This window comes from Lontra canadensis, unplaced genomic scaffold, assembly GCF_010015895.1.
Source record: "Lontra canadensis isolate GAN:19392208 unplaced genomic scaffold, GSC_riverotter_1.0 scaffold86, whole genome shotgun sequence".
Taxonomy (NCBI): Eukaryota; Metazoa; Chordata; class Mammalia; order Carnivora; family Mustelidae; genus Lontra; species Lontra canadensis.
Genome location: NW_022631080.1, coordinates 2,649,706 through 2,664,185, shown reverse-complemented (window position 1 = coordinate 2,664,185; position 14,480 = coordinate 2,649,706). Strand labels below are relative to the sequence as shown.

Here is a 14,480-nt window from a genome sequence, read left to right as displayed (position 1 = left end):
ATGTTTGTGTATTTTGAAATTCAGACTCTAATAACTAGCTCTGTCCTTTATGTCTCTGATTGAATGTCTGTCTCCCAAGAATCTCAGACTCAACAGAAACAATACCCAAGCCATTATCAACCTGGCTTCTCCAAAAAATACTGCCACTATTCACTCAGTTGCTGAAGTTGATAATTACTCAAGGAGTAAATGTCCCTGAATGCTTCTTAGTTTCCAGCCAATAACCATGTTCTATCAGTTTTCCCTTTTAAATGTTTCTGGAATCTCACTGCTTCTGTCTTTTTTGCTAGCTCTTTAGTTAAATTATCTTGCCTGATTCACTGAAACTGCTTCTTAAAAAGCTCTGTCTGTAACTCTAGAATTATCACCCACCTCATTTTAATCCATTTTTTCCTAGTACATTCAGGTTTGTATATTTGACCTACATTCTGATCATGTAACTAATTTACTTACTTCATTTCAGTGGTTTTCCAGTGTGCTTAGAATAAATTCCAAGATCTTTAATAGACCTGACAAGAAATCCCTCATAATCTAAGCCCTGCCTATCTATAGACCTCTGTCCTATTCATTATGTTTCAGTCTCTTTGTCATTCACCATACTATTGTCATCATGGACTTTTTATAGTTTTTGAATTATTTCCTGCCTTATTCCTTCTGCCTGTAGTACTTTCCACCCTTATTCCTTGACCCATGCAATTACCAGAAATCTTTTAGTTTCATATTCAAGGAGAATTTTCTTTGGTAAAATTTGTTCCTCAATCAGTTTCTTCTAAAAATGTTATGTTTATGCCGGTAGCTCTGACCTACAGAGGTTACTCTAAGAGGACAGTAGTATTCCCAGCACCCATCAAACTGTCTAGAATAAAGTGGGTGCTTAGTGAATATTTGAATGAATTACTGAAATCAATAATTTGACACCAAATGATGTTTTAAGTGTTGTAAATAAAAGTGAAGAAAGACAAAGTGAAAGAGAAGGCTTACGGTCAGGGAATGTTATTTTAGAGATGTTTAGAAAGGAATTCATGCTGAGATGACATTGAGCAAAGTCCTGACTGAAGAGGAGTGACCCTTGGGATATCTGTGTAAGGATGTCCCTGGTTGGAAGGATCAACTAAAGAAAATATCCCAAGGTTGGAATAAGTTTTCAATGTTTGAGAAGAAATAAAACCAGTCAGTGTGATTAGAGAAAAAGAAAGGATAGAGGGAGAGGCAAGAGAGAAGAGAGGAGAAAGTATGAGGGGCCTATTATTCACTGTTTTGCAGGCTGTTGCATGGGCTCTTGTTCTGAGGTTAAGGGGAAACCACTGGAGAGATTTGAGATCATGACATGGTCTTGCATGTATGTGTCTGTGTGTGTGCGTTTGTGTGTGTGTGTGTGGAACATCTGAATATCTAATAACTTTTGGCTAATCTAGATTGGGGACAGAGACAGTGTTAGATTCAAATTATGAGAAGAAGATTTTCTTCTTTTCCTTGATCTGACTGTAACTTCATGGAGTTAGTAATAAATTCTAAAAGTTCAGTGGTCTGGCTAAATTTTTTTACCACCTCAATACTTTAAGCACAGGGTATGGGAAAATTTAATGAGGGAACATGTCTTATTGTTTTCAGTGTTATTGTCACATGGATGCTATTGGATTTTCCTTAGTCTTCCTCCCCTCGAAATACTTCAAGTTTGACATGATATTTTTTGTTATGAAATGAGAATAACTTATAAAATGTGGTCCAGTAGTATTTAATCATTACTTCACAAAGGAAGCTTATGCTAGGGTTTTCTGTATGATGAAATTATAGGGCAACAAGGTAATATTGATACATACCTTAGATTTTATACAGGTTACTCTTTTGTAACCAGCCTAATAGTTTATTTGTTTTACTGGCTTATCTCTTCACAGTAAATAAAGTGCTTTTTTAAAAATTTTATTTATTTTTTAAATTTCTTTTCAGTGTTCCAGAATTCACTGTTTATGCACCACACCCAGTGCTCCATGCAATATGTGCCCTCCACAATACCTACCACCAGGCTCACCCAACCTCCCAGCCCTTTCCCCTCCAAAACCCTCAGTTAGTTCCTCAGAGTCTACATGTTGAATAGGACAAAATTCATCTTTGTTACTAGAAAAGTCCATTTTGGTGATGGCATAAAAATCTATAAATAGCACTCTCTCTCTCTCTCTATATATATATATATATATATACACATATATGTATATATATGTATATATATGGTAGTGATAGATACACACATACACATACATGTGTGTATAAACACATGTATACATATGTGTGTTTGTGTTATGTATGTGAGAATAGTGCTTACCACCTTTTGTTATATATGTGTTTGCCATTATTATGATAAAGATGAAGTATAAGGTGCTATGAAATTGCATATTAGGGGAACATAATTTTATCTATGGGATGAAAAATGCCTCCCATAGCAAATTGTTTCAAGCTGATAACTAAAGATTGGATGGAAGGTAGGCAATCAAAAGTGAGGGGAGCTTATGGCAAGGTGAAGCAGAAGATGCAATTTCTCAGGGGCACCTGGGTGGCTCATTTGAGCCTCTCAGTCTTGATTTCGATTCAGGCCACAGTCTCACAGATCTCACTGTTGTGGGATTGAGCTGCCGGTGGGGCTCTACACTCAGCAAGGGGTCTGCTTGTCCCTCTCCCCCTGCTCCTCCCCTGTCCCCTGACCTACCCCCAAACATATTCATGCATACACACTCTCTCTTCCAAATAAATAAATAAATAAGTCTTAAAAAAAAGAGGTGCAATATCCCTGAGACAGTAGGAGTGCAGTGTTTTAGAGGAACCAAAGGAAGTTCACTGCGGTTGGAATAAAGTGTAAAGGCAAAAGATGAAGCTGCAGAGGTAAGCAGAGGCTAAGGGTAGAAACAAAACCACATGATGTTTATTTATGCTGTTCTCAACCACTAAGATAGATAGGCTAACTGCAAAGTGTTTTTTTTTAATAATTGTGATTGTAAACCAGTATTTTCACAATTGTTACATGGAGCTGTATGTATATTATTTTAGAGAAATTTTAATGGTTTCAAGTGGGCTCAATTTGCTTTTCTGTTTTTTTTTTTCTGGCATTTGTAAATAAAACTTTATAAACCATAAATTACTGATTATTATGTATGTCCTGATATGTAGGGATGATTGGTGTTTGTTAATAAAAATTAAAATGGAGTTAGAATAGCTATATATATATATATATAAACACATACACTTCCAACCTTTAGGGAAACAATACTGCAGAAGAGTGACATTTGCATATATCTCACATGTGTTAAATAAATTGTTGCTCATACTTTCATACTGTAGGTCCCGACAACATGTTTACTTTTTTGTGAGGCTGGTTAGCTTTTCTTTCCTTTTTTTTTTTTAAGGTTTTATTTATTTATTTGACAGAGATCACAAGTAGGCAGAGAGGCAGGCAGAGAGGGAGGTGGGGAAGCAGGCTCCTGGCTAAGCAGAGAGCCTGATGTGGGGCTTGATCCCAGGACCCTGAGATCATGACCTGAGCCGAAGGCAGAGGCTTAACCCACTGAGCCACCCAGGCTCCCCACAGGATAGCTTTTCTACAGAACCGAGTATCTGTCTGATAGATGGTTGAAAGGGAAAGGAGATTTCATCAATTCCCCCCTTTAAATTATTTGTTTCATGAGAACACTTAAATATTTCTTTTTTGTCATTTCAAAATATAAATATTAATCCCATAAGAAAGGCATACTTAGAACTTTTAGAAACAATTGCCATCATCTCTATGGTATTAATTTTAATCAAAAAATGCTACTTCTTGTATGGGTATCTTTAAAATGCAAAATGCATTTTCCTGAAATGAGATTTATTTATTTGGTAAACAAGTTATATTAGAGAGTCAGCTAATTTAATTTTTTACTTTCTAAAGAAAGCGATTTCCTTAAGTCAGAATATCAAGCATAAAGTCCACTCCTGGGAAAAACAAACAGACGCAGTTCAAATGTCTCCAATATGCAAAGTAAATATTTTCTAGAAAAAAATCTTCTTATTAGAAAATTTTCCATAGAATCACAGGGGCAAATTCCATTTGAGAAAGTGCACACTGTATTTTATAATAAAGCAGAGATAGGGAGCTGAGCACGTAGCATCCTCATTTCAAAAAGTACAATCAGAAAAGAGAGTTTTTACCCTTAAAAGGCTGTGAAGATAAGTGAAAATCAGCCGGAATTCTACTGTGAATAATAAGATGTGTGGCAAGGGAACTCGACTGTTGGTAGAGTTAGGAAAAGATGTTAATCCAAAGGCTTTGCATCTGTACGGAGGACCGAGTAGATACTGAAAGAGATTTGCAGATACACTGTTTTTTAGTCAGGAAGAATGCTCGTTAAATGCAGAACGCTGCTCTGGCTCATGTGTTTGCTCCGAGGTGTAGGTTTTGTTCGACTGACGTATCAGATAGTCAGAGTGGTTACCACACCGACGTTGTAGCAGCTGCATAATAAATGACTGAGAGAATCATGTTAGGCATGCCCACCTAACCTAACTTGAATCATGCGAAAGGGGAGCTGTTGGAATTCAAATAGACTTTCTGGTTCCCAGCAGTCGGCAGTAATAGAATGCTTTCAGGAAGATGACAGAATCAGGAGAAAGATGCTGTTTTGCACTATCTTGATTTGTTACAGCAGCCAACTTATTGGCATGATGGAGTGACAGGAAAAACAGCTGGCATGGAAGGTAGGATTATTAAAGCTATTACATCATTATGAATACAATTAGAAGCTGACCATGACAAAGCATATGTTTGAACAAGCAGCTGTTGGTAGCTGGGGTTTGTTGCCGAGCTCTTCAAACTCTGCAAACAGTGTTGCTTTTTACAGAAGGGATTTTAAAATTTCCTTGTGCTGCGTTTGATTTTTTGGGGGGTGTGCTTGCCTCCAACCTCAGGAAAACACTTCTGGGATAGAAATCCGTGTTAGGAGATTTTAGAATAAAGTGTTTTTCAAGAGTCTAGGTTTCTCCAGGTAGATAATGACCGGGGGGTGGGGGTGGAATCTGTGGGGGATACCTACTCCAGCTTAGTTACTTACTATTTAGTTACAATCAATTGATCTATTGGCATATTAAGACACTGAGAGAAATGAGGATGTATAGAATGTTTGGATAGGGTGAAAATTGTTACACTTCGTTTCTGTTTTATAAGGAGTTTGATGTCAGTCTCCTCATCAATTTTTAGCTTTTGACATTTATTCAGTCATTCTGCATTCTATGAAGAAAATACATCAATATCTCCTGCAGGGTTTTTCAACAACTCCAGCATCTGTTTCAGCTATTGAACTGTATTCACGTTTTGCCAAGTTGATGTCGACCCAGCTGGTCTATCATTTCTCGCTTGATTACTGCTCTTAATTTCTCTGTATCAGCTTGTTTCAGATAGGGCTTTTTGAAAGCTGTTAATGAAAAATGACAGAGAATGATAAATTGGTGAAAATTGGAACATTTATTTATTTAATTATGTTGAAACCTTAATGAGTTTTGTCTTACATTCTCTTTTGCGTACGTACAATTTTTAGCACCCTTGTGCTGTTTTGCAATATTTCTTTCTCATACAGTCACTGGATTACACTTATAAGTACTTTTAAACAAATAAAGCATGATCCTGGACTATATCTGTCTCCAAAAATAAAGTTTTTGGGAAAAGGGGAACAATTTAAGCTTTTTGTGGAAACTAAGCATCATTTCCATATTCTGTCTTCAGACGCTGTTGTGGGGGTATGTCAGTGAGTATATATCGGACCGAACATACTGAAATAATTTTTATCACCACTAGGGTAACACGAAAATAAAACATTCAAAGCTGTTTTTAACAAGTGATTGTTTAAAACACATGTTAAATAATATAGAAATAAATTTTCCAGAGTGTGAAAAGCATGGTTGTTAATTATCTATATGATACAGAATCTCTCAGCTCTCTGCCCAGTCTCTCCAATAACCTGAGTAGCTAAATCATCCAAGTTAATGACTTTCACGTATGAACATCTAGTATGACCTTTCGGTGTATACAGTATTGCTCATATGTGCTATGTCTTTTCTGTAGTAATTGTAATATCCCAGTCAGTCTGGTCAAGGAACACTACTGGCTGTTACGTAACTTTTTCCCCTGAATGTTAGTCCATGTTTTTCAATTACATATTCCTCTTAGAAAGAGTGACTTAAACCAACATGTATTTGAATAGTGGTGAATCAATTAGAAACTGATGGGCTAATTATACTACTTGGATTCATCCAAATTAATTACTAACTTATGTTTTGAAAGATTGTCATACATTTGGATGAGTACTTTTTAACCTTGAAGCATACACGACTGTGGGTGAATATAAAATCCATAATCCATACATAGACCATGAAAGAAAATAGTTTTCTGGATGTATGGCTTTAGCAGCAAACATATTTTAAATAGTGCGGTTCAGACAACCTAATTATTTCCTGTTCATACTGCTGAGTGCTTGTATGTGCCTTTCTACAGTCTGTCACAGTACTTGTTTAATCTTTGGGAAGCTCAAAGACTGGCAGAGAATTTTGCATCCAGATGATAGAGGGTTATTTCTTGGTTGGTTGACAAAAAATCAGCAATGTCTATATTTTTGTTTAAAATGCAGTTCTTTTCTGTCAGTTTTATTTCCGAACTTTATAACCATTTTAAGTGACAGTTCAAGTCTGAAAAACTCTTTTGCATTACGTATTTAGTGGGACTCTCCTTTTGTGAATTGTCTCTTGTGAGGAAAAATTCGAGATTCCTGTTAGCCTCACACTCCTGTTACCATAGTTACTTTAAAAAAAGAAGGTTTTCCTTTCAATGAAGATAGTATAATTTAAATCAGCCACTGGACTCCCCCAAACTGTGATTTTTTTGTTTGTAGTTCAGGCTGCTTAATTTCAAACTGGGAAGTCCTCTGTATTTGATTCCACTGATGAATGGAGAGGACAGACGCTAGGTGGCACCAGCTGTTGATTATTAATGAAATCTTAAAGGCTTTGGGCCACACACCTGAAGAGCAGGCATACCCTTCTTGGTTAATGTCTTCGTAAGAGTTGGAAATGCTGGCCAATCTTTCTAGCTTGGAAACATGATTAGCATGCAAAGTGATGGGACCATGTGAAGTCTCCAAATCCCAGTTGCTTAACTCTGTGTTTTCTGAGGAGGTTCAGGGGAGAAAAAATGAGGAAGCAATGCATGAAAACAGACAGACTGTGTAAAAGGGATGGAACAGGCAAAATGGACTATAACCATTTTAAATATTTTTTTTTAATATGGAATTGGTTACTTGTGCAAATCTCTGTGATTTTCACCCGATTCTCTACAAACCTGGATTGTTTTTCCCGAGGTGTTCATACTGTCAAAGCAGCTGTCGCCATTACTTTTCTCTTTTAGGTAAAAATCTAATTAAGCATCATTATTTTTAATTCAATAATGTTCCTGAGTTTTTCTTTAATGGGAATAGTGTGCAGTGAAAATGCCCACTTGTGATTGAGTTGCCCACCTTCAGATGTATCCCTGCATCCAGAAAGATGAGCAAGGGGAAACGCTATCAGTTAAGAAATATTTCCAAACTGAAAATATAAATTTCTGTTCTTTGAGCCATTCAGTCTGTGACATTTTGTGGTGACAGCTCTGGCTAACCAATATACCTTCTATTCCTTGTTTAACAAGTGACTTTTATTGTGAAAATGTGTTGAATATTAGTGAAATGCTGTTTCTGCATCAATAAAAATGACCATGTGGAAAAAAAATTCTTTAAAATCTTTTTCCTGAGAAGCTTGTTTCTTCCTATTATTCTCCAATTCTCATATCGTCTAAATCTGAAGAAGGAAAAAGCAAATAAAAACAAACCACTTAGTCGTTTGTACACGCACCCTTAGGCACACACATACATATGACAAAAGAATCAAAACTATTTAAAAAGAGAGTGCCATGACAGTATTTCCAATTGATCCTGGAGTTAACACACCAAAATGAGCAAGAAGGAAAGAAGCCCATAATTAGGGTGGGGATTTAAATAACTCCTCACATTGGACTATTTTTTTTTTTTTTAGAAAAATAAGCATTATTTTTCCCTCAGTGGGAATTAGCAAAATATTCCGAGGAAGATGGGCTGGTTTAGAATGAGGAAAAAGATAACATAAACCACAGTTCTCCATGGTTCTATGAAACAGTGGGTTGTTTTGATTATACTGTGGGATTTGCTGAAGATATTTATGCTTTAGTCAAGATGGAGAAATGTTTTCCATTTGATATGTCTGAAAGATTAATTAAATTACTAAATTATTCTGCCTTTGGTGCATTAATTGAATCATTGTAAACCAGGAAGCATCCTCTCACAGGGCTATGATATAGTTCTATTCATTTGGCTCTATCTGATTTGGACCTAATTTCTCATAGTGTGCCCTGTAATTCTGACATTGGCCCTGCTTGGTTTGTGAAATATTATACCCAAAACATGAAGGAAGATCAAAATAGTTTAGCTGGAGAGGAGAACAGATATATTGAATTATTTGAGTACTGAAGGCTTATAACCACCTGGAAAATGCAATGAGACCAAAAAGATGAATCTTAATTGGAATAAGATCCTGCTCTAAGGTCCAAAAATCAATTCAAGTACAATATGGGAGAGTTAAAGCTTAGCAATAATTCATTGAAAAAGAGTTAATGATTTTGTTGGCCTTAGCTTTAATATCAGTCATAGTCTCATATGGCATGGAAACAAAATAAAACAGAGATATTGTTGGGCATGTATCCTTTTAGGAAGGAAACAAAAAAGAACACATTTTAGAAGGAACTTTTTTTTTTTTTAAGAAGAACATCATGGTCTCAGGAACTTTAACATTTGGGAGAGTATTCAGTGAGCAATGTCTGGATGGTGAAAGGTGCTAGGAATAATAACGTTTGAGGGGCATCGAAGGTACCAGAAAAGGGAAAAGTTGAAGAATCCTTGAATGAACAAGAAAAAGGTGAACTCTCTTCAAATATTAAAGGGCTATAATGTAAAAGAGGGTTTAAACTCATTTGTATCTCTCTGGAAGAACAAAAGATCATCTTCCAATTAATTGTATAAGCAGAGAAATGACTACTTTGTGAGGTACGGTATTCCTTGTTTGAAAAGTGTTCAGGGCTAGGAGTTGATTTCCTGCACTAACGAGAAATTGAAGGAGATGTCTGATATAATTTCTAATTTTGAGAATCTGTGATCCTAATCATTTCATTTAAAATGTATTCCCCTTTTCAGTTCTTTCATTGCATGTTTCTGCTAACTCCTCTGGAACCCTCCAGGCTAGGAGTCAGCCAATGGTGGCTCATGTGCCACATCTCTTTCTGTTTGGCCAGCCAGCTGAGGATGGCCTTTACATTTCTGAATAAGTTTTTTTAGAAGATGGGTAATATTTTGTGACATATGAAAATTATATGGACTTTCCATTTCATTGTCTATTAATAAAGTTTTAGTGGGAGATAGCCATACCTATTTATCAACATATTATGTAAGGCAGTTATCATGCCAACACAGCTGTGAAATAGTTAGGACAGAGAGCACAGGGGCCACAAAGCCAAAACGATTCACTCTCTGGACCTTGGTAGCAAGAGTTTGTAGCCTCAACTCTAAACTGTATGAGAACTTCACTTTTTGCTCCTTAAGTGGATTGTCTGAAATAAGCTAGGTCACAGTTAAATATCATGCAGAGACCATAAGCAGAATTACAACCACCCATAGCATTGAAGTACTATAGATTTGGAAAAGTGGTTCATATATACAGCTGAGGAGTTCCCCATGGGACCATTTTGGCTGTTACTATATTGAGAGATTTGACTTGCGGAGGAATGTTTATTATTTAATGTCAGGAGGAGAAAATTGGAGGTCTCAGCAGTCATCTGCTTTGCCTAGGCCCCTGGATTTTGCTGAGCTTATCTATTTTCTCGGATTCAGTTATTTGTATGGTTCCTCTTCAGACAGGATGTGATTTCAGTAGACTTCCTGAAAGTGCAGAAGTCTATGGAAAACAAGTAAAGGGAGTGGAAATCATTTCTTGTAGCTATCATTTCCCCTCTTCATAGGTCTATAAACTCTGTAAGCAGCTTTTGCCTTACCAAATTCTGGACAGGTTGTCAATGTTTAGAAAAGATGAGGGTTTTCTTGATCAAATGTGGTCCAGAGGGGACCAGAGAATAGCAAAATAAAAATCTGTGCATTGTGATATTAAAGAACAGTGGAGGCTGTTAGAATATGATTGAAAGACATGCTAGAGTTAAAAGTTAGCAGAGAGATATTTGTATTTCCCTGAACACGTGGATATAAGAGAAGGGATTTTTTTTTCCAAATCATATGAGAAACAATAATCAGGTACTAAGCATAAAATTAAGAGAGTCTGGATTTATCGTTGGAAATGACAGTGTGCATAATTCCACGATTGTGAAACTAAAATGTCCATATTTTTTTCCCCAGGGCAGGGTATCATTTCTGCTCACTGGTAGCACTGGAAATTCCTGTAAAACCCATAGGATTCTTATTTTATTTCCATGAGGATGTTACTGAGCAGCTATCTTGTGATGCCTGTCTCTATGGTAACAGATACGAGGCTTAAGGGTCTGAAGGAAATTCTTCCTATTGGTTTAGGGATATGGAGCGATGAGGGCGACTCACCAAGGAAGAGGATAAAGCTAAGGGAAGGCACAAGAGACAATTGAGAAGAAACTGTCACAAGGGAGCTGTTTTGTGTGTGAAAACAATTTCATTTCCTCTTTATCTTGGAATGAAATAGAAATGAACATGTAAGTAAAGGTAAAAAGAAAAAGAGAGAAGATTCTTAAAAAGTATTGTTTCCAACCATCCACTCAATTTTATGTAATTGTAGGCGCACAAATCTTTTTCTTAGCTGGCTTGCTTTTCATTTTGCAGGAAAAGATTGCTTCTTCCCTGACATTGATAAGAGGAGGACTTCTACCCCTGGCAAATTTAGTTCTAGTTATTGCTATCAAAGATTTTGATCTTTTTCTTGATTCCAAGGGTAGGAATATTGAGCTCTGGCTAGCATTCCTCATAATCACTGAGCTTTTCAGGGAATTAGGAAAGAACACAGTCCTTCCAAGATACTCTCTTTAGGTCTGTTTCTACTAAAGACCACTAGTAAGTAAAATAAGCATGCTGCTTATTTTAAAATTGTACATCTTGTAGAGTTTGTTGGATAAGATTTTGTGTTTTTCCATGTTTTTATTAAAATAATAAAAGCGAAAACCCCTAGAGATTTAAAAGTAACTTGTTTTCCTTTTTTTCCACTTTTTCCTTCTCCTTAAATTTAGCAAGTAAGAACTCACTGTGATTTAGTTTTAGAAAGGAGATAAATGGAACTCTCTTTTCCCTTTGATTTAAAGTATATTTCAAGGTGTTATCTAGTAGCCAAAAGTATTTTAAATATTTGTGTAATATAGATGTCCTTCAGGAAAATATAAGCTCCAGAGGGCAGAGATGGTTTTCTGACTGTGGAGCTTTTATACATAGTTTCCACATTAATACAGTTGTTGCTGTTTCATTTATCCTGACATCTTCAGATATTATAGGTTAGGGTCAAAGGAAAAAAAAATAATAAAATAATAACAAGTGAGCAAAGAATCAGAACTTGAATAATTTTTTGAAGGAAAATTTAAATTTGGGGGAGTTGGAGATAGGTATACTTCAAATGACATTTTATAAATCAACACATTTTATTATTTATTATGCACAGGTCATAGTGCTTAAATGCTTTAAAAGATTAAGTCTTTTTATATTTTTAACCTTAAGAAATGTATAGATTCTCTGTGCAGATATAACATCACAACTTTAATTCACTCTGTAGATACTAATAAAAATGTTTTTAAGACTTGTTCACACTGTCTTTACATGAAATGAAAAAAATAGAGTTAGCTGTAATGTTGTGGTGCCTTCTTTGGTAATTTTGAAAAAATAATTTTTTTTGAAAGGACACCTTGTCTATAACACTATACATTTTGAACCATAAACAGTAATTGCAATATAAATTGCGGTTTCTGAGTAAACGCAAGGTGACTTGAGATATTACACATATGCACTGGTTTTGGAAATGTGACTTTACTTTGAAAGGTAAGACATTCCCAGTTTATGTCTAGCATGACTGACTTCTACAAAGCTAATTTTGTTGGGTTTTGGGATTACAGAGTCCAAAGTGCCCTGCAGAGAATACAAAAATGGGTAAAAAGATTGTCTGGACAAAAGTACTGTAGAAAGTAAAGATGAGGAGATAATCTCCTGTGCAAACATTTACACGGGAAGTGGGGGGATGGCTGAACTGCAAGACTGGATAGCACACAAAGATGAATGACTATCCATATACACTAAAAAGTAAATAGTGCCTACCAAAGTTCCCAAATAATATTGTCATTGTCTGGCAATCTGGAGACAAATACAACTACCAAACAAGAAAAAGTAGGGGCAAAAAAGCCCTCAGCAGCATCAATCTGCTCTGCTAATGGCATTGTTAAAATTGATTGTAATGCTCCCAGGATAAAACATAAGGACCATCATATTCTCTTTTTAAAAATTGCAGTGTAGTTGATATATATTAGTTTCAGGTGTTCAGCATGGTGATTCAACAATTCAGTACATTACCAAAGGCTCTCGACAATTAGTGTAGTTACCATCTGAAGGACCATCATATTCTGACTTTACAAGCATATGTTTCTGTCTTATATATTATGGATGGAATTGTGCATTACAGCACCAATTAAGTGGGATTGTGGAAAATGATGGTAATGTTAACCTGAAATTTGATGGGTTTTAGGCAAGATGTAGGACTTAATTTATGTTCTGTGACAAGTACGGTAAAGAGGAGATTGAGTCAAAGGCTGCCCGTGATAGAAATGTTAATGTGTTGGGTAGGAATCTCAGGTTCATCTCCCTCTGCCTACTGACCCATTCATGGGCTGGCCATAGTGGCCATGGTGGTAAGAGGCAGAGCCCATTTCTCCATTAGGTCATCCAGAACATGATTAGAGGCCACCAACTGAAGTGACATGTTTCTGTTCCTTCCCATTCATCCAACAAATGTGTATTAATAAATTCTGTCAGGTTCTGCACTAGGGCAAAATGACTAAGATATGGTCCCTAAGGAATTTAGATATGAATGTACTTTATGTGGCCGGAGACAGAAAAATATCTATAGTGACAGCTAACCAGAGGGCAGCAGCAGCTGTGAATCCAGACAGAAAAGCCAGCTTGAGAATGAGCTCTAGAGGCTCCCAGGGTTCCTTATTTGAGTGATTGAGAAGAATTGGCAAGTTGATCAAAGACCAAAATGATGGCTAAAGGGAAAGAACATGAATTCAGTGAAAATTGTTAGTAATTCAAAGTGAAGAGTGAAGTAGCTTAAAGTTTCACTCAGAATAAGGAGGAGTGGGCCTACCAGCCATCACCCATCTTCACTGAAATCAGATTTAAAAGGTAGAGCTTTACACTGTTGTAAAAGTCAGTGGCAGACAATGATATTGCATCTTTTTCAACCTATATGAACCCAGCCATGCAAACTTTCTCTCAGGAGGTTTATAAAAGAAAGCCAACAATTATTTCTCTTGGTTGGTTATGTACATCTATCCTTGGGAGCTCTTCCATTTACTGTCTTTAGAGAAATAATCATATTGTCTTATCTCAGTTTATATGGATCTTTAATCAGAAGCTACCTAAATATTTCACCTGTGTTTACATTTATCACAGAATTATACCTCAGAGATTACACAGGAGGGCTTTTTATACTGGATGTCATTTTATATAGGATAGACCTAGCACTACATGGACCTGTAACATGAGGAGATAGTGTTAAATCGCGAAGGTCTCATCCAACTTGGGCAGCATCCAATTTAACTGGTCTTCACCTTCACTCTTGACTCCTAGGACCTTAAAAAGACATGTTTGCATTAGAATTTGGAGTAAAAGATAAGAAGGATATTTTCTGAATGATAGAAGAGTCTAGAAAGCCTTTCCTCCAACCTTACTCTTCCTTACTCTTTCCTTTCCTGGTACACCTCTTCCCTCTTCATGCAGTAGAATTCTGTGTGTGTGCACTTGAGTCCATCCATACATGTATGTGCATCTCTCTCTGTTTCTGACTCTCTGAAGTAATTTAGATGTATAGGGTAAAGGCAAAGAAAATTCCCTCCCAACATTCTTTACTGTACCAATTTTCCTTTGTAGGTGAAAGCAATTCTGTGTGGCTTGGTTTTTAAAACTCTTTTATTGAAGGTGCCTCTTTAGCACAGTAGGTAGCATGTCAGTCTCATAAAACTCATTTACTGAAATATAACACAAATAAATAAAAGTGTACAAATCAGTAACTGCAACTTCATGAATTTTCACAGAGTGAGAACATCCCAGTGATTACTCAAAGGGAGAAAATAATATTACCAGCATCCCCAAATCTCAGTCTCACCCTTTCTCAGTCTA

General features: G+C 36.3%; 1 protein-coding gene across 1 annotated transcript in view; it reads left to right on the top strand.

Moving 5' to 3' along the window:
* Positions 1-4,462: 4,462 nt before the first annotated feature.
* DMD (dystrophin) overlaps positions 4,463-14,480 on the top strand; it is a 2,197,254-nt gene continuing 2,187,236 nt past the window's right edge. Inside the window, exon 1 of the mRNA XM_032883124.1 lies at positions 4,463-4,722. Within this exon, the coding sequence (XP_032739015.1) occupies positions 4,716-4,722 (7 nt within the window). The 5' untranslated portion in view covers positions 4,463-4,715. The remainder of the gene's footprint in view (positions 4,723-14,480) is intronic.